At 40.4% G+C, this 22,635-nt stretch overlaps 2 protein-coding genes across 2 annotated transcripts; both read right to left on the bottom strand.

The window, feature by feature from the left end:
* Positions 1-2,291: 2,291 nt before the first annotated feature.
* On the bottom strand, positions 2,292-3,451 carry LOC113904743 (olfactory receptor 51I2-like). The gene has a single exon (XM_027561835.1). The coding sequence runs from the start codon at positions 3,449-3,451 to the stop codon at positions 2,486-2,488; it is 966 nt and encodes a 321-aa protein (XP_027417636.1). The 3' UTR covers positions 2,292-2,485.
* A 13,678-nt stretch (positions 3,452-17,129) lies between these two features.
* On the bottom strand, positions 17,130-18,425 carry LOC113904744 (olfactory receptor 51I2-like). Its single transcript, XM_027561838.1, has 2 exons — positions 17,713-18,425; positions 17,130-17,553 (listed from the first exon to the last, which is right to left on the bottom strand). Exons 1-2 carry the CDS (start codon positions 18,383-18,385, stop codon positions 17,264-17,266), a joined length of 963 nt encoding a protein of 320 aa, XP_027417639.1. The 5' UTR covers positions 18,386-18,425; the 3' UTR covers positions 17,130-17,263.
* Between the last annotated feature and the right edge of the window lie 4,210 nt (positions 18,426-22,635).

The following is a 22,635-nucleotide window of genomic DNA, read 5'->3' on the forward strand; positions in this document are numbered from 1 at the left end:
TTTTTCTAGAATGGTAGCCCAGAAGAGATTTTGGTACCCTTAACCATTACCACTCTGGATCACCAATATGGACATCAGTCTTAGAAACAGAGCTTGGGATTTTGAGGCCTTCTCTGAGCTAATCCAGGAGCCACAGGACAAGATTATCCTTGATCTTTCCCTTATACAGAATATGAAACTGCCACTGAGGGTACTCAGTACTCCTGTCTCCATATTTCTCTGCTACCTCTGCCTTCTGTCACTTGTCTCAATTGACTCTTATTTTGAAGGAGGAGAAAGGGAGGTAACAGAAGTGTCCTCCAGGACTCTGGACATAGAGAAGGCTCTGAGACTGGGCCCTGGCTACTTACCCTGGCTGCTTCCCCAGGCTGCTTTGTTGTGCCACTTCTTACATAAACTCGGGAAGACTCAGCAGCCAAGACACTCCCCTTTTATGCTGCTTCAGGGGAATGCAGCCCATCTCTAGGGATATCAGGCTTTAGGTCACAGAGAAAGTTTTTTCTGTTGTGCTTCACCCCTGGGATGGGAACACGTGATGAGAGGGTAAGAAAGATGGAGGAGGCTGAAGGGAGCTTTCAGGAGAAACGGAAACCCTGGTCAATCAGAGACAAGAGCCATTAGAACTCTCTGGAATGTAGAGACTCTCTGGTAATCTACCCCAGCCCTCTGTAAAACATGCTTTCAACGGGTTTTGATGCTTCAGGGGCCCATCTATGCTGTACACATCATTTTAAAATGAATACCTTTCTCTTTGCTGGAAAGAGGCAGAGTTAGCCAACACAGAGATGACATTACTTGTGACCAATAACTAAACTGAACACTCAGAAGTAGGTCATGAGGAAAAAAGGAATGCCTATGTCACAGAAGGAAAAATGCTTTTCACCAAAAGAATTTTCAAGAACTGAAGGAGCATGATATTTGGACATGGATATTAAGATCACTGGCTGAGGTTTTGGAGAAGAGACCAGAAAGTGGTAAGTCCTCTGAATATCCTCATAAAACGTATGTACACAGGGGACTTCCCTAGTGGTCCAATGGTTAAGACTTTACCTTACAACGTAGGGGGTGTGGGTTCGATCCCTGGTTGGGGAGCTAAGATCTCACTTGCATTGTGGCCAAAAATGCCAAAGCATAAAACAGAAACAATATTGTAACAAATTCAAAAAAACCTTTAAAAAATCTTGAAAAAAAATAAGAACCCCAAGGGCTGGTCCAACCACAATTCTGGTTATCCATAGGCTAAGGCCATCATTAAAATAATTATATATAAAAAAAGACATTTGCACATCATATAGTGGGAGAAAACGTGCTCAAATATTAGGCAGCCAGACACATCAGTGAAGTTCTGTGTCCTGTCAGCCTACCCTCTCCAAGGTAAAGGGAAAATTACTTCACCTTGTTCTTTCTACTTCCTCCAAAGAGGCACAGAACCTATTAGTCTTCCTCGGGTTTTAGAGAGAGCACTTATACACTTGAAAAGAATCATTTGACCCATTTGTCAGGTGCATAACAGGATGTCAGTTTTGAGAGGGACTATCAGACCACCTTACCTGCTTCCTTAGAAACGTGTATGTAGGTCAAGAAGAAACAGAACTGAACATGGATCAATGGGCTGGTTCCAAATTGGGAAAGGAGTACATCAAGGCTATATATTATCACCCTGCTTATTCAACTTCTGTGAAGAGTACATCATGCAAAATGCTGGGCCAGATGAATCACAAGCTGGAACCAAGATTGTTGGGAGAAATATCAACAATCTCAGATATGCAGATGGCACCACCCTAATGGCAGAAAGCTGGTTTAAAACTCAGCATTAAAAAAACTTAGATCATGGAATCCTGTCCCATAACTTCATGGAAAATAGATGGGGCAAAAATGGAAATTGGGGCACACTTTATTTTCTTGGGCTCCAAAATCACTGCAGATGGTGACCGCAGCCACAGAATTAAAAGACACTTGTTCCTTGGAAGAAAATCTATGACAAACTGGGCTCCTCTGTCCATGGGATTCTCCAGGTAAGAATACTGGCGTGGGTTGCCATCCTTTTCTAGGGGATCTTCCCAATCTATGGGTTGAACCCATGTCTCCTACATTGGCAGGAAGATTCTTTACCACTGCGCCTGGTAGGCTATAGTCCACAGGGTTGCAGAGTCAGACACAGCTGAGCATGTACACTTACTTAAACATTTTTCTATGTGTAATTTTTATATATATTCAAAGGTGAGATGTTTGAAGGGAAAGACCATTTGTAAATCATTTCTCTATTCCTTCTACTTAGCATAGGACCAGAAAAGAGTTAGCATTGAAAAAATGTGTGTGAAATAATGAGAAAATAAATAAATAAATGAAAGTTTCCCATGATTATCAATCATCTCTTTTCCCAGATGCCCAAAACAGTGCTATGGTGGGACTTGATCTATCCAGGAGTTGAAATTTTGATTTGCCAAACTTTTTTCAAGGCCCCCAATCTTGTAGGCATCTGGCATCACCAACTCTGGCACTTCCTTCTCAGCACCCAGAGCATGGCCTCCCTGATGGGCTTGGACTTGACACTGTAGATGACAGGGTTGAGCACAGGGGGCACCCCCAGGTACACGTAGGCAACAAGGGCGTGTACTATGGGGGGAAGGTGTCTCCCAAAACGGTGGATCATGGACACACCTATGACTGGGATGAAGAAAACCAGAACAGCTAAAATATGAGAAACACAAGTGTTGAGGGCCCGGATACGCTCCCTGGGAGAGGCCAGACCCAGGACCGTGCACAGGATGAAAGTGTAGGACAGGACGATGAGCAGGGAATCTATGCCTGCAGTGGACACAACCACATAGAGCCCATAGAGGATGTTTATGGCGATGTCAGCACAGGCTCTTCTCATCACGTCAGGATGGAAGCAGAATGAATGGGACAAAATGGTCTTATTAGGGCAGAAGTTCAGACGTTTAAGCAGGAAAGGCACTGGGAAGAGCGACAGGGTAGCACGAGCCACAATGCCCACTCCAATCCTGATGATGACATTGTTTGTGAGGACAGAGGCATAGCGCAGGGGGTTGGAGATGGCCACAAAACGGTCAAATGACATGGCCAGGAGCACCGAGGACTCCACTATGGAGAAGTAGTGGAGGAAGAACATCTGGACTAGACAGGCATTGAAGCTGATGAGCCTATGATCAAACCAGAGCACAGCCAGTGTGCTGGGCATTGTGGCCAAGGTGAGGCCCACGTCGGTGAGGGCCAGCATGGACAGGAAGTAGTACATGGGCTGGTGCAGGCTGGGGGTCCTCCTCACAGCCAAGAGGATCAGGCAGTTTCCAGCGAGGGCCACAGTGTACATGGAGGAGAAGGGGATGGAGATCCAGCCATGAATGGCCTCCAGCCCAGGGATGCCAATCATCAGGAAAGCAGGTGGCTGGAAGAAGGAGATGTTATTGAAGGACTGGGAAGGGATCATCTTTGCAAGGCAGCTGAGGTCTCCAGAAATCTGTGACTTTTTCAGTCTCGGTAGATAGAAGATAGATAGAAAGACATTGACCAGATATCTGTCAAAGAAGACATTTATTTTTGCTTTTCATTTATTATTTTTCCTTTTCTCAGCTTTTACTTTGTATTATTAACTATTCCAGGGATGTGTATACATTAGCCAATGTGTCCTCAAAAGAAATGCAGCCTGTTGGGGGATAATTTAAAATTTCCATGGCTGGGTGGGTGCTTGGTTGCTCAGCCGTGTCCAATTCTTTACAACCCTTTGGACCCCATGGACCCCAGAGGCCCACCAGCCTCCTCTATCCATGGGATTTCACTGGCAAGAATACTGGAGTATTGCCATTTCCTCCTCCAGGAGAAAGTAAATGACTGAAATAGATTTAGGATTTTTTTCTTTCTAAATATAAATGCTATACTATTTTCGCCCTTTACTTGCAGGCAGTGTCTTCTAATATTGAAAAAAGTGATGTTTGTTAACACTCTTCACTAAGTAAGTGAAACTGAAAATCTCTCAGTTGTGTCTAACTCTTTGAGACCCCATGGACTGTATAGTCAATGTAATTCTTCAGGCCAGAATACTCAAGTGGATAGCCTTTCCCTTCTCCAGGGGATCTTCCCAACCCAGGGGTCGAACCGAGATCTCCCGCATTGTAGGCAGATTCTTTACCAGCTAAGCCACAAGGGAAGCCCAAGAATACTGGAGTGGGTATCCTATCACTTCTCCAGTGGATCTTCCCAATCCAGGAATTGAACTGGGGTCTCCTGCATTGCAGGCAGATTTTTACCAGCTGAGCTACTAAGAAGCCCTTCACTACGTAAAGCACTCTCTAAATGCTCATCATTGTCATCCCTTTGCCCTGATTATTGTTATTCCATTGATAGCATATTTTGCATATGTGCTTTTACACAGCACATTATTTTTTACCTTGTTGATAGACAAGAGAAACATTTTAGCTAAAAAGAAAGAAATTCTTAAGTCCATGAAAGGAGGAAAAAACTACAGCTTTCACCTGACTCAGCTATTAGAGCTTGAAATAGTTTTGTATTTGGAGGGTCTGAGTACAATCCCAGGACATTGTCTTCTAATCAACACCCAATAATGATAAATTCCTAGGCTGAATGTCATATTAAGTACTCAGAAAGTTAAATGAAAAGATGCTTGATTCTTACCAGGTCACTAAGAGCACTTAAGTTTTTGCAATCTATCTCTGCTTTGCCCAGAGAATATCCATCTGGGTCTTTGGATGCCCTTATAATCCATTGCTTTACAGGAATCATTCCCTCACTGCATTCATTGAGCGTTCCCTATCACTGTTTCCACTTTTCCCCATCTATTTGCCATGAAGTGATGGGACCGGATGCCATGATCTTCATTTTTTGAATGTTGAGTTTTAAGCCAGCTTTTTCACTCTCTCCTTTCATCTTCATCAAGAGGCTCATTAGTTCCTCTTAACTTTCTGCCATTAAAGTAGTATCATCTGCATATCTGAGGTTGTTGATATTTCTCTCAGCAATCTTGATTCCAGCTTGTGCTTCATACAGCCTGGCATTTCACATGATGTACTTGGCATATAAGTTAAATAAGCAGGGTGACAACATACAGCTTTGACGTACTCCTTTCCCATTGTTGATTCAGTCCATTGTTCTATGTCTAGTTTTAACTGTTGCTTCTTGACCTGCATACAGGTTTCTCAGGAGGCAAGTAAGATGGTCTGCTATTCCCATCTTCTGAAGAATTTTCTAGTTTGTTGTGATCCATGTAGTCAAAGGCTTTAGTGTGGTCAATGAAGAAGTGGATGTTTTTCTGGAGTTCTCTTGCTTTTTCTATAATCCAATGGATGGCAATTTGATCTCTGGTTCCTCTGCCTTTTCTTAATCCAGCTTGAACATCTCAAAGTTTTTGGTTCACGTACTAGTGAAGCCTAGCTTGGAGGATTTTGAGCATTACCTTGCTAGCATGTGAGATGCGTGCAATTGTGCTACAGTTTGAACATTCTTTGGCACTGCCTTTCTTTGGGATTGGAATGAAAACAGACCTTTTCCAGTCCTGTGGCCACTGCTGAAGTTTCCAAATTTGCTGGCATATTGAGTGCAGCACTTTCACAGCATCATCTTTTAGGATTCGAAATAGCTCAACTCAAATTCATAGTAATTTGATATTTTTATGGATTATACTCTATACAAAGTTATTATAAAATGACTATATTCTCTGTGCTGTACACCATATCCTTATAACTTACTTTATGCCTAATAGTTTGTATCTCTTTGTCCCCTTCACCTATTTTGCCCCTTTTCCCAGCTCCCTTCCCTCCTATAACTTTTAAGGAATAATAATAAAAACAATAAGGCAATGTTTAAAAAAGAAGGGAGAGGCTTGGTGAGTTCCCTTAGGCTATGCTGGAAATGAGCCTAATTTCAAATTCAGGCCTATTTGGCTTACACACTTCCGGGGATCATACACCACCTGTATTGACTATGGGCTGTGCTAGATATGGACCATTTGTTAAGTGTGGGGTTGGCAGGATTAGATTATCAAGAAAACCTTGTTCTCTTCTGATATTCCATAGTGACAAGATTTGAGGTTGTGCAGTTGAAGCCCCTTCCTGTTTTTCTAAAAATCTTTTTAATCCATTCTGTGACCCTTGGGCTCCTTCTTATAAAGAATTAAAAATTTCTGTTTATTGTGTTAATTATCTCCTGGCTACTGCTTTTCTTTTTCCTAATCCAAGACACATTTCCTCAAGAATCTCATTCATTCTCAGTGTTTTGATAATTTCACAAATTTCTTCCCCCCCCCCCCGCCAAGAGTAATCAATGAATGAACAACAAAATAATAATTGAATGAAGACACCCTAAATTTTATAATCCAGTTCCCCTTCACTGTGGGGCTTCTCTGATAGCTCATTTGGGAAAGAATCCGCCTGCAATACAGGAAACCCCAGTTTGATTCCTGGGTTGGGAAGATACCCTGGAGAAGGAACAGGCTACCCACTCCAGTATTCTGATCTGGAGAATTCCATGGTCTGTATAATCCATGGGGTCGTAAAGAGTCGGACATGACTGAGCAACTTTCGCTTTCACTTTCCCCTCCACTGCAACCCTTAACACAGCACCTCCTAGGTGTGTATGTTCACAACTTGAAGTATAAATTTTGTATATATTAAAAACCAGTGGCACCTTCAGATGAATACAATTACTATTTATTATTATCCAATTTTATTTAGGTTTACTTAGGATCAACCCAGGAAATATCCTCTGTCATTGGTAACATAAATGATGACATGATAACAGAAGGTGAATCCTGGGCTGTTTATTTAACTTGCAGGAATCTGAAGATTATTTTTAACTGAGATTAGTGTCACAAATCTCTTTCTTCCATTCTGCATTAATTGATCTAGTATTGAGTTATTCACAAATCCCTTATCTTAGAACTTGCCTTTGTCCACAGTTCATAGGTAGATCCCATGCAATTGTGGGTATTTGTGTGATCTATTGCTCTTGGCTGTGGTGGAAGGATCCAAATGGTAATTTAAGCTGAACTTTCAGGAAATTTAGAACACAGGGAGTAAAATGATAGGATACCAGTTAAGACTAGTTGCCAAACCCACGAGTAACTCCAATGCAATCACAAAAATTTCTCCCTTGCATCCAGATCATTTCCTTTCTATCCCCTTTTGTGAATATTACAGTGTCATGAGGAGCCTGATAATAGAAAAGGATTCTCTGTGGTGAAACAAAAGAAAAACTTTATTTTCTGTTCTTTTACTAAAATGCCTATTTTAGTAGCCAAGTTCTATCAACAAATTTCTTGCTTCCCATGAGGTTCAGAAGTGTTATAATAAATCACTTTAACCTGGAAACAGATCAGGTTTGTCCTTCTATTATTATCTCCACTACACTAAAGAGTCAAAGATATTATGAATTATAGCTCTCCTCCCCCAAGGAATTCAAGCACTTCCACTTTAGCATTCTAGATTTCCGTTAACCTGTGACTGGGTATGTCTGAGAATGTCAAATTGTCTACAGACAAAGGCTGAATCCACCATACTTTCTCTACTTACCTCAAAGCCAAATGCTTTTCTTTTTAAAAAATTTTCTGCAAGAAAAGAAAACCATGGTAATTATGTGATATGAGAGAGGTGCTATCTAATGCTATGGTATAATCATTTTGTAATGGATGAGTCTTTTATAAAAGGCTCTTCTTACTCAGAAAAATGGAAACGAAAATCTCATAGTGAGAGTACGGTGAAAGTGAAGTTGCTTAGTCGTGTCCGACTCTTTGAGACCCCATGGACTGTATCTTACCAGGCTCCTCTGTCCATGGGATTTTCCAAACAATCGTACTGGAGTGGATTGCCATTTCCTTCTCCAGGGGATCTTCCCAAACCAGGGATTGAACTTGGGTCTCCCGCATTGTAGACAGACACTTTACCGTCTAAGCCACCAGGGAAGTGAGAGTATAGACACCTAGAAAATGTTCAGATCACCCACAGGACGGGTGGGATTTCTCTTATACTGATGCCTTACTTAGAGAAACAAAAGTGTACTCATCTGCTTGGACACAGAGCCTGGGTTTCTGAATAATTATATGAATTAGGAAATTTTTGTGTTCAGAAAGTAGTTCTTTACTTCTCCCCTACCTGGGTATATGGACCTGCCATTTATGGAAGGTCCTTTTCTTCCCGCTCCTGGCATCTACTCATCCTCCAGCTCACTGGCTCCTCAAGACAGCAACTGACAGAGAGGGATCTCAGACTCTCTAACTAGGTCCTCATCCTTCTAAATGTAGAAAGGGTTCTATCTGGTCCCCAAGTTACTCATGCTACTTGTTGTTGCAGTCTTCTCTACTGCTCCACATTCTGAAGGAGCCCAGAAAAACTCTGCAATTAAGATCCTACTTTATACCACTGACTGGGAGCATTAGTGATTCACTGCTCCCCAGGGATGGCCCTGCCACAGGTGACAGAGGATAATCTCTGCTTAGTCTTTCCTGGGGAATTGACAACATGAGGGATATATGTGTTTGAATGAAAACTTATAAAAAATGGTTTATTTGAGCAATTGAATTGTGGAGGAGAGGGCTAGAGTCATCATCTTTTCTAAGTTGATCCAACTGTTAAGATGGCTGTCATTAAAAAATAGTATTGGTGAGGATGTGGAGAAATTAGAACCCTTGTACACTGTTGGTGATACTGTAAACTGGCGCAGCTGCTATGAAAAACAGTATGGAGTTTACTCAAAAATTAAATTTGCAACTACTGTATCATCCAGCAGTTCTACTTCTGAATATATACTCAAAAGAACTGACATCAGGATCTAAAAGATATCTGCAATATCACCTTAAGACAATATTTATGTTTTCAGATGTTGACCTCTAAATACTGCTTAAATTTACCCACTCCCCAAATTTTTTGCCAGTACAGCTGCCAGTGAAGAAAGTATCTACAGGAATGTTCTCTGGGGTGACTTTGGAACAAAGGTATTTCTATCCCAGAGACACAGAATTTTACAAGGTGAGGCAGAGAGAATGATGTGTAACTAAAATGTAGAGGCTCTAATATTATAATCTCAGGCAATAGCAAATGGTCAGAGGAAGGCCATTCTTGAGCAAGGAGGTACACTTTTGGAGCAACAAGGATGTCCATTGGATCCACAGCTGTGAAGAGCTGTAACTCTAGCTTTCATTGCTTGAGATTTGATGTAAATTTAATAAGTAGTTGTTGAATAAATACATGAATAAACTTCAGTGCATTTATTTAGGAGTTATGACTCATAAATAGGTTTATTCAAGCAGTATACCTGAAGCCATCTTTGGGCTAATCTCTTTTCTGGATAATGAAGACATTCAATGTGAATCAGATTTCACTGTTGCCTTCCAGAAACTGTCAGTACAAAGCATGGTTTCAATACCAAGTGGTAAGAGTTCTAAGAGAGATGTGTATAGGCTACAAAAGGAGTAGCAGAGAGAACATCACAGACCCAGAGGACAGGAACTTTTATCTCCTCCAGAAGAAGAGTCTTCTAATTAGGAGTAGGAGTGGGGGACTCTAGCAGTAAAGAAGCTGGAGGTCCTCTCCCCAGGGATGTACAGCTGTGGGCCAGGCCTCTGCTGTCTACATTTGAAGGTAAACTAGGGGAGGAGTATGAGACCCTGCATCCATTGATCCAGAAATCTCCATTTCTGAAGAGATCCCTTAGGCCCTATGCTACTGATACATTCTCTCACTGTGTTCATTCATCCATCCATTAAAGCATTGTGCATTGAGTGGTAAGCACTTTTTATCCATAATTATGATACAGTGTGTTAAGTATTATAACTGAAGGAAATGTTGGGTGCTCAGTGATCACTGTTGAACTCTCTGATTTGGCTTGGGGTGGGTGGGAGTTCATGAAGTCCCAATTACAGTTTTGAGTAAAATCATATGCTAGTCAAGAGGAGGTATAATTATTTTGCTGCCTCTGAATTCTAATTCAGCATCCCTAACATGCATACCCAAGCTCAGTCTTAGGATCTCCTCAGTATCTAATAATTATCTAAGAGGCTGTCCTATCTCTCTTGAAATATAGGACTATGGGCATGAGGGTCTCTCTGTCTCTCTCTTATATATATATGTCATCCAGTCAGTTCAGTTCAGTCGCTCAGTCATGTCTGACTCTTTGCAACCCCGTGAGTTGCAGCACGCCAGGCCTCCCTGTCTATCACCAACTCCCGGAGATCACTCAAACTCACATCCATCGAGTCGGTGATGCCATCCAGCCATCTCATCCTCTGTTGTCTCCTTCTCCTCCTGCCCCTAATCCCTCCCAGCATCAGAGTCTTTTCCAATGAGTCAACTCTTTGCATGAGGTGGCCAAAGTACTGGAGTTTCAGCTTTAGCATCATTCCTTCCAAAGAACACCCAGGACTGATCTCTTTTACAATGGACTGGTTGGATCTCCTTGCAGTCCAAGGGACTCTCAAGAGTCTTCTCCAACACCACAGTTCAAAAGCATCAATTCTTTGGTGCTTAGCTTTCTTCACAGTCCAACTCACACATCCATACATGACTACTGGAAAAACCATAGCCTTGACTAGACAGACCTTTGTAGGTAAAGTAATGTCTCTGCTTTTTAATATGCTGTCTAGGTTGCTCATAACTTTCCTTCCAAGTAGTAAGCGTCTTTTAATTTCATGGCCACAATCACCATCTGCAGTGATTTTGGAGCCCCCCAAAAATAAAGTCTGCCACTGTTTCCACTGTTTCCCCATCTATTTCCCATGAAGTGATGGGACTGGATGCCATTATCTTCGTTTTCTGAATGTTGAGCTTTAAGTCAATGTTATCACTCTCCTCTTTCACTTTCATCAAGAGGCTTTTTAGTTCCTCTTCACTTTCTGCCATAAGGGTGGTGTCATCTGCATATCTGAGGTTATTGATATTTCTCCCAGCAATCTTGATTCCAGCTTGTGCTTCTTCCAGCCCAGGGTTTCTCATGATGTACTCTGCATATAAGTTAAATAAGCAGGGTGACAATATACAGACTTGACGTACTCTTTTTCCTATTTGGAACCAGTCTGTTGCTCCATGTCCAGTTCTAACTGTCGCTTCCTGACCTGTATACAGATTTCTCAAGAGGCAGGTCAGGTGGTCTGATATCCCCGTCTCTTTCAGAATTTTCCACAGTTTATTGTGATCCACACAGTCAAAGGCTTTGGCATAGTCAATAAAGCAAAAGTAGATGTTTTTCTGGAACTCTCTTGCTTTTTCCATGATCCAGTGGATGTTAGCAATTTGATCTCTGGTTCCTCTGCCTTTTCTAAAACCACCTTGAACATCTGGAAGTTCATGGTTCACGTATTGCTGAAGCCTGGCTTGGAGAATTTTGAGCATTCCTTTACTAGCGTGTGAGATGAATGCAATTGTGCGGTAGTTTGAGCATTCTTTGGCATTGCCTTTCTTTGGGATTGGAATGAAAACTGACCTTTTCCAGTCCTGTGGCTCCTGCTGTGTTGTCCAAATTTGCTGGCATATTGAGTGCAGCACTTTCACAGCATCATCTTTCAGGATTTGAAATAGCTCAACTGGAATTCCATCACCTCCACTAGCTTTGTTTATAGTGATGCTTTCTAGGGCCCACTTGACTTCACATTCCAGGATGTCTGGCTCTAGGTGAGGGATCACACCATCGTGATTATCTTGGTTGTGAAGATCTTTTTTGTATAGTTCTTCTGTGTATTCTTGCCACCTCTTAATATCTTCTGCTTTTGTTAGGTCCATACCATTTCTGTCCTTTATTGAGCCCATCTTTGCATGAAATGTTCCCTTGGTATCTCTAACTTTCTTGAAGAGATCTCTAGTCTTTCCCATTCTGTTGTTTTCCTCTATTTCTTTGCATCGATCACTGAGGAAGGCTTTCTTATCTCTTCTTGCTATTCTTTGGAACTCTGCATTCAGATGCTTATATCTTTCCTTTTCTCCTTTGCTTTTCACTTCTCTTCTTTTCACAGCTATTTGTAAGGCCTCTTCAGACAGTCATTTTGCTTTTTTGCATTTCTTTTCCATTGGGATGTACATACACATATGTATATATATGTATGTATGTTTATACATATACATGTGTATATATGTATGTATGCATATACATATACATATGTATATGTATATATATATCTATGTACACATATGCATATATGTATGTATGTATATATGTATGTATATACATACACATTTGTATGTATGTATGTATGTATATATATGATATGCTCCACTCACACTTTCTCATTTTTATAAATTTAAAATATCTGCAAAGTCAAAAGAATATTCTTTTTTTAAAATTTATGTATTTTATTTGGAGGCTAATTACTTTACAATATTGTATTGGTTTTGCCACATATTTACATGAATCTGCCACGGGTGTACATGTGTTCCCCATCCTGAACCCCCCTCCCACCTCCCTCCCCATCCCATCCCTCTGGGTCATCCCAGTGCACCAGCCCCAAGCACCCTGTATCATGCATTGAACCTGGACTGGTGATTCATTTCACATATGACATTATACATGTTTCAATGCCATTCTCCCAAATTATCCTGCCTTTGCCCTCTCCCACAGAGTCCAAAAGACTGTTCTTATACATCTGTGTCTTTTTTGCTGTCTCGTATACAGAGTTCTGATACTTGTATTCTGATCACCTAGATTAACAACACTTTTAACACTGTTTTCTATCTCTCTTTCCTGCATTCACTCTCTATATACACACTCACATACATTTATTTTGATAACTCACTTGAAAATAAGTTATAGCTATTATAACACTTCTTAATAAATATTAAGCACGCACTTCCTAAAAATAGATTTTCCTACCTAATCACAAACTATTTTTAAATCTAGGCAAATAATACCAGCCTAATACTATTGTGATCTAGAGCCAGACACCCTGGAATGCAAGTCAAGTGGGCCTTATGAAACATCACTATGAACAAACCTAGTGGAGGTGATGAAATTACAGTTGAGATATTTCAAATCCTGAAAGATGATGCTGTGAAAGTGCTGCACTCAATATGCCAGCAAATTTGGAAAACTCAGCAGTGGCCATAGGACTTGAAAAGGTCAGTTTTCAGTCCAAGCCCAAAAAAGGCAATGCCAAAGAATGTTCAAACTACCGCACAATTATGCTCATCTCACACACTAGTAATGTTCAAAATTCTCCAAGCTAGCCTTCAACAGTATGTGAACCGTGAACTTCCAGATGTTCAAGCTGGATTTAGAAAAGGCGCAGGAACCAGAGATCAAATTGCCAACATCCGTTGGATCATAAAAAGCAAGAAAGTTCCAGAAAAACATCTACTTTTGCTTTATTGACTATGCCAAAACCTTTGACTGTGTGGATCACAACAAACTGTGGACAGTTCTGAAAGAGATGGGATTACCAGACCACCTGACTTGCCTCTTAAGAAACCTGTATGCAGGTCAGGAAGCAACAGTCAGAACTGGACATGGAGCAACAGACTGGTTCCAAATTGGGAGAGGAGTATGCCAAGGCTGAATATTGTCATACTGCTTAATTTGTATGCAGAGTACACCATGAGAAATGCTGGGGTAGAAGAAGCACAAGCTGGAATCAACATTGCCAGGAGAAACATCAACCTCAGATATGCAGATGACACCACCCTTATGGCAGAAAGTGAAGAAGAACTAAAAAGCCTCTTGATGAAAGTGAAAGGAGAGTGTAAAAGTTGGCTTAAAACTTAACATTCAGAAAACAAAGATCATGGCGCTGGTCCCATCACTTAATGGGAAATAGATGGGGAAACAATGGAAACAGTGTCAGACTTTATTTTTTTGGCCTCCAAAATCACTGCAGATGGTGACTGCTGCCATGAAATTAAAAGACGCTTGTTCCTTGGAAGAAAAGTTATGAGCAACCTAGACAGCATATGAAAAAGCAGAGACATTACTTTGCCAACAAAGGTCTATCTAGTCAAAGCTATGGTTTTCCAGTAGTCATGTATGGATGTGAGAGTTGGACTATAAAGAAAGCTGATATGTACCACAGCTTTCCTATCTATTCATCTGCTGATGGACATTCAGGTTGCTTCCATGTCCTGGCTATTATAAACAGTTCTGCAATAAATGTTGGGGTACACGTGTCTCTTTCAATTGTGGTTTCCTCAGTGTGTATGCCCAGCAGTGGGATTGCTGGGTCATAAGGCAGTTCTATTTCCAGTTTTTTAAGGAATCTCCACACTGTTCTCCGTAGTGGCATATGGAAAGCTGTGGTACATTTACACAATGGAGTATTACTCAGCCATTAAAAAGAACACATTTGAATCAGTTCTAATGAGGTGGATGAAACTGGAGCCTATTATACAGAGTGAAGTAAGCCAGAAAGAAGAACACCAATACAGTATACTAATGCATATATATGGAATTTAGAAAGATGGTAACAATAACACTGTATATGAGACAGCAAAAGAGACACTGATGTATAGAACAGTCTTTTGGACTCTGTGGGAGAGGGAGAGGGTGGGATGATTTGGGAGAATGGCATTGAAACATGTATAATATCATATATGAAACGAGTCACCAGTCCAGGTTTGATGTACAATACTGGGTGCTTGGGGCTGGTGCACTGGGATGACCCAGAGGGATGGTACAGGGAGGGAAGAGGGAGGAGTGTTCAGGATGGGGAACACGTGTATACCTGTGGCAGATTCATGTTGATATACAGCAAAAGCAGTACAATATTGTAAAGTTAAAAAATAAAATAAAATAAATAAAAAAAAATAAAGATACATGGAAGTCAAAACTAAAAAAAAAAAAAAAAGAAAGCTGAGCACTGAAAAATTGATGCTCTTGAACTGTGGTGTTGGAGAAGACTCATGAGAGTCCCTTGGTTAGCAAGGAGATCCAGTCAGTCCATCCTAAAGGAAATCAGTACTGAATATTCATTGGAAGGACTGATGCTGAAGTTGAAGCTCCAATACTTTGGCCACCTCATGCGAAGAACTGACTCATTTGAAAAGACCCTGATGCTGGGAAAGATTGAAGGAAAGAGGAGAAGGGGACGACAGAGGATGAGATGGTTGGATGGCATCACCACCTCTAAGGACATGAGTTTGTTTAAAGTCCAGGAGTTGGTGATGGACAGGGAGGCCTGGGGTGCTGCTGCAGTCCATGGGGTTGCAAAGAGTCAGAGATGACTGAGCAACGGAGCTGAAGTGTACTGAATACTATTACCTATATACAATACATATTTGAATTCCATGATTGTCCTAATAATGGCTAATTAATGCTAGCATTTGGTTTTCATGCCCCTTTGATCTCTTTTAATTTAGATTAAGTCCCTGACACAACGTTTATAACACCGTGTTTTGAAAACTATCCCAGGCTACTAGTTTGTGTGTGTGTATGTGTGTTAGTGTAGGTATGCCTGTGTGTGGTGCTTTCCATATTTATTGTTTCCCTGGTTATTCCTGAGTGTTAGATTCGGGTTGAGCATTTTTGGTAGGACTTTTACATATGTGATTTTGTGTCCTTATTCATATCAGAAGGCACATAAGGTCAGATTACATCTTATTGGTTAACCTAAATTTGATCATTTGCTTAAGGTATTATTGCCAGTCTCTTTATTGTTGAAACAGATCTATCCTTTTTTTATTTAGTAAGTAAGTTGTGCAATGTACTTTGAAACTGTGTGAATATTGTATATGAACATCCTTTAAGCATTTGTTGATTATTTAAAATACATTATAAACTGCAAAGAGGTTATCTTATAAATCAAGACTTTTGCATTTATTTCATGACCTTCTTCTATAAAAAGAGTTTTCTTCTTTTCTCCCTCTTCATTTTGAATATCACTGGGGACTCATACTTTTCTTAAAGAATTCTATTTGCTATAGTCAATTGCTGTTATAATTATTTTTAAAGTTCTAATTGACCTACATTTGAAAAGTGGTAGACTTTTTGAATGAGTTTCTGTTTTTTTTTTTTTTTAATGCTCCCATTGACTTTGTGTCTTTTTACTGCTTCAGACATAAACTATTCAGTCTCACTTTGTGTACTCCCTGCTTCATACCTGGATACCCGGAATTAGCCACTACTCCAAGAATCCTAGGTTTTATGTAGTGGTGAATGGTATTTAGAAGCAAATAGATACTAGTTTTGGTCACTGATGCTGGTATCATTGCTTCCAGGTACTTTCAGAAGACAGAGAAGAGAAATGTGGAGACGAAATTAAATAAAAAATTACATCTATTTTAAAAAAATTATTGACTTAGCTTTAGTTTACATTCTTTTTTCTATACTGTTGAAACAACTTCTTAAATGTTTTCCTTGCATTCTTTTTCTCCTCCACTTTCACCTTCTTAATTCGTGATACACAGTAAAGCCTCTACAGCTTTTTACATTGCAGTAGCCTTTCTAAGGCTGACTTTTAAACAAAGAATGAAGACCACATGGTCCAGTCAGATCTGAAAGGTTAAAGAGGTCTCACCACTGCCTGTCATTTCTAGCTCGTCTCCAGTTCTTCTCCCTCCAACACCTAACACATTATGCTGAACCACATTTAACCACTCACTTTTTCACATCAACCAGGTAACTCCATGCCTCAGTTTTATCATTTTTTTATATTGTTTTCCATTTATTAGGTATGACCTCCTATTGCCTACATTTTCTGCCTGACAAGCTCCTACTTATCTTTCAGCCTCCTTCTTCCCTGATTCCTATCTCATTTCCTCCTGTCAAGGCAGCAAATCCACTTCTAGGCTCCTATAGCACTTTGTCTGAACCTCTCATGGCCTTATTACACATTATTATAATTGTGTGTTTAGAAGCTGCTATCTTTCAAAGTAGGGAAGAGACTACATATGGTTAATTTAAATATTTCTTATAACAACCACAGATTCTAGCATAAATAAACACTAAATTAAAAAATTGAATTTAATGAGTGGAGTAAGCAATTAGAACCGAGGAAGTCCCTGGTGGCCCAGTGGTTAGGACTTGGCACTCTCACTGCTGGAGCTCCAGGTTTCATCCATGGTTGAGGAACTAAGATCCTGCAAGTGATGCAGCACAGCAAAAAATAACAAATAAATAAATAAACAAATAAATTAAATGTGAAGCCACAAAGACTTAAAAAACAATCAGGACTGTGTTTCACCCATATGTATGTGGGTGATTTGCTTGTTATTCTCTTGATAATGTTTCTGGGTCAGGGCTCAGAAAAATGGGCTTTCTGGACATAAGTTATAACTGTTTGACTGTGTTTTCCCTCAGATTCTGAGGCTATTTCTTGTTTCCATCAGCCTTTGCTCTTCTTGCTCAGCACCCTGAGCATGGCTTCCCTGATGGGCTTGGACTTGACACTGTAGATGATGGGGTTGAGCACAGGGGGCACCCCCAGGTACACATAGGCAACAAGAGTGTGTACTATGGGGGGAAGGTGTCTCCCAAAACGGTGGATCATGGACACACCTATGACTGGGATGAAGAAAACCAGAACGGCTAAAATATGAGAAACACAAGTGTTGAGGGCCCGGATACGCTCCCTGGGAGAGGCCAGACTCATCACTGTATGAAGAATAAGGGTATGCTGCTGCTGCTGCTAAGTTGCTTCAGTCGTGTCCGACTCTGTGTGACCCTATAGACGGCAGCCCTCTAGCCTCCTCTGTCCCTGGGATTCTCCAGGCAAGAATACTGGAGTGGGCTGCATTTCCTTCTCCAATGCATGAAAGTGAAAAATGAAAGTGTAGGACAGCACAATAAGCAAGGAGTCAAAACCCACTGTGGACAGAACCACATACAGCCCATAAATGATATTGACAGTAATGTCAGCACAGGCTCGTTTCATGACATCTGCATGGAAACAGAATGAGTGGGACAGGAGGATCTTGCCAGGGCAAAAGTTCAGTCTCTTTAGTAAGAAGGGCCCTGGGAAGAGGGACACAGTGGCGTGAGCCATAATGGCCAGCCCAATCCTGATAATGACATTGTTTGTGAGAACAGAGGCATAGCGCAGGGGGTTGGAGATGGCCACAAAGCGGTCAAACGACATGGCCAGGAGCACTGAGGACTCTACCATGGATAAGGAGTGGAGAAACAATAATTGGATCAGACAGGCATTGAAGCCGATGAGCCGATGGTCAAACCAGAGCACAGCCAGCATGGTGGGCATTGTGGCCAAGGTGAGGCCCATGTTGGTGAGGGCCAGCATGGACAGGAAGTAGTACATGGGCTGGTGCAGGCTGGGGGTCCTCCTCACAGCCAAGAGGATCAGGCAGTTTCCAGTGAGGGCCACAGTGTACATGGAGGAGAAAAGGATGGAGATCCAGCCGTGAACGGTCTCCAGGCCTGGGATGCCAATCATCAGGAAAGCAGGTGGCTGGAAGAAGAAGATGTTGGCAAAGGACCAGGAAGCAAGCATCTTGGGAAGGCAGTTGAGGTCTCCAGAAATTTGTGACTTTTTCAATCTGGGCAGACACAAAGACATTGACCATACACCTATCATTAGGAAGATATTTATTTATACCATGTAGGCTCTTTCATTAATTATTTTCCATTTCTCAGCTTTTACTTTGTATTATTAACTGTTCCAAGAATGTACATACAACAACCTATATGTCATGAAAACAAATATACCATTTAGGAGATAGTATAACTTCTCTATGATTATCAGAAAATAAATGACTGAAATAGATTAAAGATTTAGTTCTTAATAAATGTAAATTTTATACTATTTCCACCCTTACTTCCACTGTTTTCTTTAAATAAAGTGATGTGTGTTAGCCCTCTTGAATATATAAAAGACATTTTAAATGCTCATGATTTTTTCAGAATTTTAAAAGATTCACATAGTTATCACATGTGCTCTCATAATTACTTTGCTGATAGATAGAGAAAGGAAATATTTTATCTAAAGTGAAAAGAGAAATTCTGAAGTCCAACAAAGGAAGAGAAAGCTGCAGCTTCTTCTTGAATCATTAAAACTATTAGAACTTGGGATCTTCTTGTATTTGGAGGGTCTGAGTACAAATCCTAGGATGTTGTCTTCTAATCAAGACCCATAATGATTAATACCTAGGCTGTTAAGTACTAGGAAAGTTTTGGTAAATGAAGAGACACTTGATTCTCACCAGGTCGCTGAGAACACTGAGATATCTGGGGTCCGTCTCTGCCTTGCCCAGAGAATATCTGCCTGGGTTTTTAAATGCCCCTGCAATCCAGGCTACACACTGCTTTGTAGGCATCATTTTCTCCATTCACTGAGCGTTCCTCATAATGTTTAGAATACCAGCTAAATCTTTTGTTCAGCCTCTTAGCACACTCATCAAAAGTGTGATTTGTCCTAGAATGACCTCCCTGTAATCTCTCAGCACTGATCTCAGCCCTAGCTGGGAGGGCCACAGCTGCAGGAAGATGAGACCTAAGGTTCTCTTCTTCAAGTTAGAATTTCCAAAGAAAGATATGAATGAAAGACGTAAATTTAGGCTCATTGAGGATTCAGTGGGATCTGTCCTAGAAATGTCAGTTTAGTTTCTGATTTTGGGGAAATAATTTTTCTTTTTGTTTGAAACTAACACAACATTTTATACTAAAAAATTTTTTTTATCTTAAAAATTTTATTGCATTTTGCCTTTTTTATTTTAAATTTTTATTTATTTTTTAATTGACAGATAATTTATTTACAGAATTTTGTTGTTTCCTGTCAAACCTCAACATGAATCAGCCATAGGTATACACATATATCCCCTCCCTTTTAACCTCCCTCCTCACCCCTCCCTTCTAGGTTGTTTTTGGGGAAATACATTTTATTAACAGTTATTGGATACCTTTTGTCTTCCAGATATTAGACGTTCTATTCTCTCATATATTAGTAAATAATACCACTCAGTCTCAAAAAATGATGCAAGTATTACTGTATATTTTAAACAAATAATAAAAATGACAATAATAATAAAAAATAAAACTGGAGGGAGAGGTTTAAAGAGTTTCTCTAGGCTATGCCAGAAATGAATCCAAATTAAAATTCAGGTCTATTTGGCTTACACACTTTAAACAATCTTAAACCTCCTGTATTGGCTGTACTAGATACCGGAGATTTGTTAAGTTTGGGGCTGGCAGGACCAGATTATCAAGAAAAGCTTGTTCTCTGCTGATGTTCCATGGAGATAAGATTGAGGTTCTGGAAATGAAACCCTTTCCTGTTTATCCAAAAATCTTCTGCCATTTCTCTGTGACTGTTTCAGTTCAGTTCAGTCACTAAGATGTGTTTGACTCTTTGCGATCCCATTGACTGCAACACACCAGGCCTCCTTGTCCATCAAAAATTCCCAGAGCTTGGTCAAACTCATGTCCACCAAGTCAGTGATGCCATCCAACCACCTTATCCTCGGTCGTCCCCTTTTCCTCCCAATTTCAATCTTTCCCAGCATCAGGGTCTTTTCCAATGAGTCAGTTCTTTGCATCAGGTGGCCAAAGTATTGGAGCTTCAGCTTCAGCATCAGTCCTTCCAATGAATATTCAGGACTGATTTCCTTTAGGATAGACTGACTGGATTTCCTTGAGGTCCAAGGGACTCTAATAAGTCTTCTTCAACACCATAGTTCAAAAGCATCAATTCTTCAGTGCTCAGCTTTCTTTATAGTCCAACTCTCACATCCATATATGATTCCTGGAGAAACCATACCTTTGACTTGATGGACCTTTGTCAGCAAAGCAATGTCTCTGCTTTTTAATATGCAGTCTAGGTTTGTCAAAGCTTTTCTTCTATGGAGCACATGTCTTTTAATTTCATGGCGGCAGTCACCATCTACAGTGATTTTGGAGCCTCCCAAAATAAAGTCTGTCACTATTTCCATTGTTTCCCCATCTATTTGTCATGAAGTGATGGGACTGGATCTTAATTTTTTGAATGTTGAGTTTCAAGCCAGCTTTTTCACTCTCCTCTTTCACCTTCATCAAGAGGCTTTTTAGTTCCTCTTTGCTGTCTGTCATAAGTGTAGTGTCATCTGCATACCTGAGGTTATTGGTATTTCTCCTGGCAATCTTGATTCCAGCTTGTGCTTCATCCAGGCCAGCATTTTGCATGATATACTCTGCATATAAGTTAAATAAACAGGGTGACAATATACAGCCTTGACGTACTCCTTTCCTATTGAAACTAGTTTGTTGTTCCATGTCCAGTTCTAATTGTTGCTTCCTGACCTTCATACAGATTTCTCAGGAAGCAGGTCAGGTGGTCTGGTATTCCTATCTCTTCCAGAATTTTCCACAGTTTGTTGTGATCCACATAGTTAAAGACTTTGGGGTAATCAATAAAATAGAAATACATGTTTTTCTGGAAATCTCTTGCTTTTTCTATGATCTAATGGATATTGGCAATTTGATCCTTAGTTCCTTTGCCTTTTCTAAATCCAGATTGAACATCTGAAAGTTTTTGGTTCACATACTGTTGAAGCCTAGCTTGGAGAATTTTGAGCATTGTTTTGCTAGTGTGTGAGATGCATGCAATTGTGCAGTACTTTGAAAATTCTCTGGTATTGCTTTTCTTTGGGATTGGATTGAAAACTGACCTTTTCCAGTCCTGTGGCCACTGCTGAAGTTTCCAAATTTGCTGGCATATTGAGTGCAGCACTTTCACAGCATCATCTTTTAGGATTTGAAATAGCTCAACTGGAATTCCATCACCTCCACTAGTTTTGTTCATAGTGATGCTTCAGAAGGCCCACTTCTGAAGGCGCATTCCAGAATGTCTGGCTCTAGGTGAGGGATCACACCATTGTAATTATCTGGGTTGTGAAGATCTTTTTTGTACAGTTCTGTGTATTTTTGCCGCCTCTTCTTAATATCTTCTGCTTCTGTTAGATCCATACCATTTCTGTCCTTTATAGTGCCCATCTTTGCATGAAATGTTCCCTTGGTATTCTCTAATTTTCTTGAAGAGATCTCTAGTCTTTCCCATTCTGTTGTTCTCCTCTATTTCTTTGCACTGATTACTGAGGAAGGCTTTCTTATTTCTCCTTGCTATTCTTTGGAACTCTGCATTCAAATGGATGTTTCTTTCCTTTTCTCCTTTGCCTTTCACATCTTTTCTTTTCTCAGCTATTAGTAAGGCATCCTCAGACAATCATTTTGCCTTTTTGCATTTCTTTTTCTTGGGGATGGTCTTGATCACTGCCTTCTGTAGAGTGTCATGAGCCTCTGCCCACAGTTCTTCAGGCACTCTGTCTATCAGATTTAATCCTTTGAACCTATTTGTCACTTTCACTGTATAATCATAAGTGATTTGATTTAGGTCATACTTGAATGGTCTAGTGGTTTTCCCTACTTTATTCAGTTTAAGATTGAATTTTGCAATAAGGAGTTTTACGATCTGAGCCATATGAGTCCATGATCTGAGTTCAGAATCCTGGTGTTGTTTTTGCTGACTGTATAGAGGTTCTCCACCTTTGGCTGCAAAGCATATAATCATTCTGATTTCAGTATTGACCATCTGGTAATGTCCATGTGTAGAGTCATCTCTTGTGTTGTTGGAAGAGGGTGTTTGCTATGACCAATGTGTTCTCTTGGCAAAACTCTGTTAGCCTTTGCTCTAAGCAGGGCAAAGGCTGTGACCCTTTAGATCCTTCTTATAAAGTCATTTGCCTTTTGTTGTGCTAATTATCTCCTTGGTTT

Source organism: Bos indicus x Bos taurus, chromosome 15 (genome assembly GCF_003369695.1).
Source record: "Bos indicus x Bos taurus breed Angus x Brahman F1 hybrid chromosome 15, Bos_hybrid_MaternalHap_v2.0, whole genome shotgun sequence".
NCBI classification, from domain to species: Eukaryota; Metazoa; Chordata; class Mammalia; order Artiodactyla; family Bovidae; genus Bos; species Bos indicus x Bos taurus.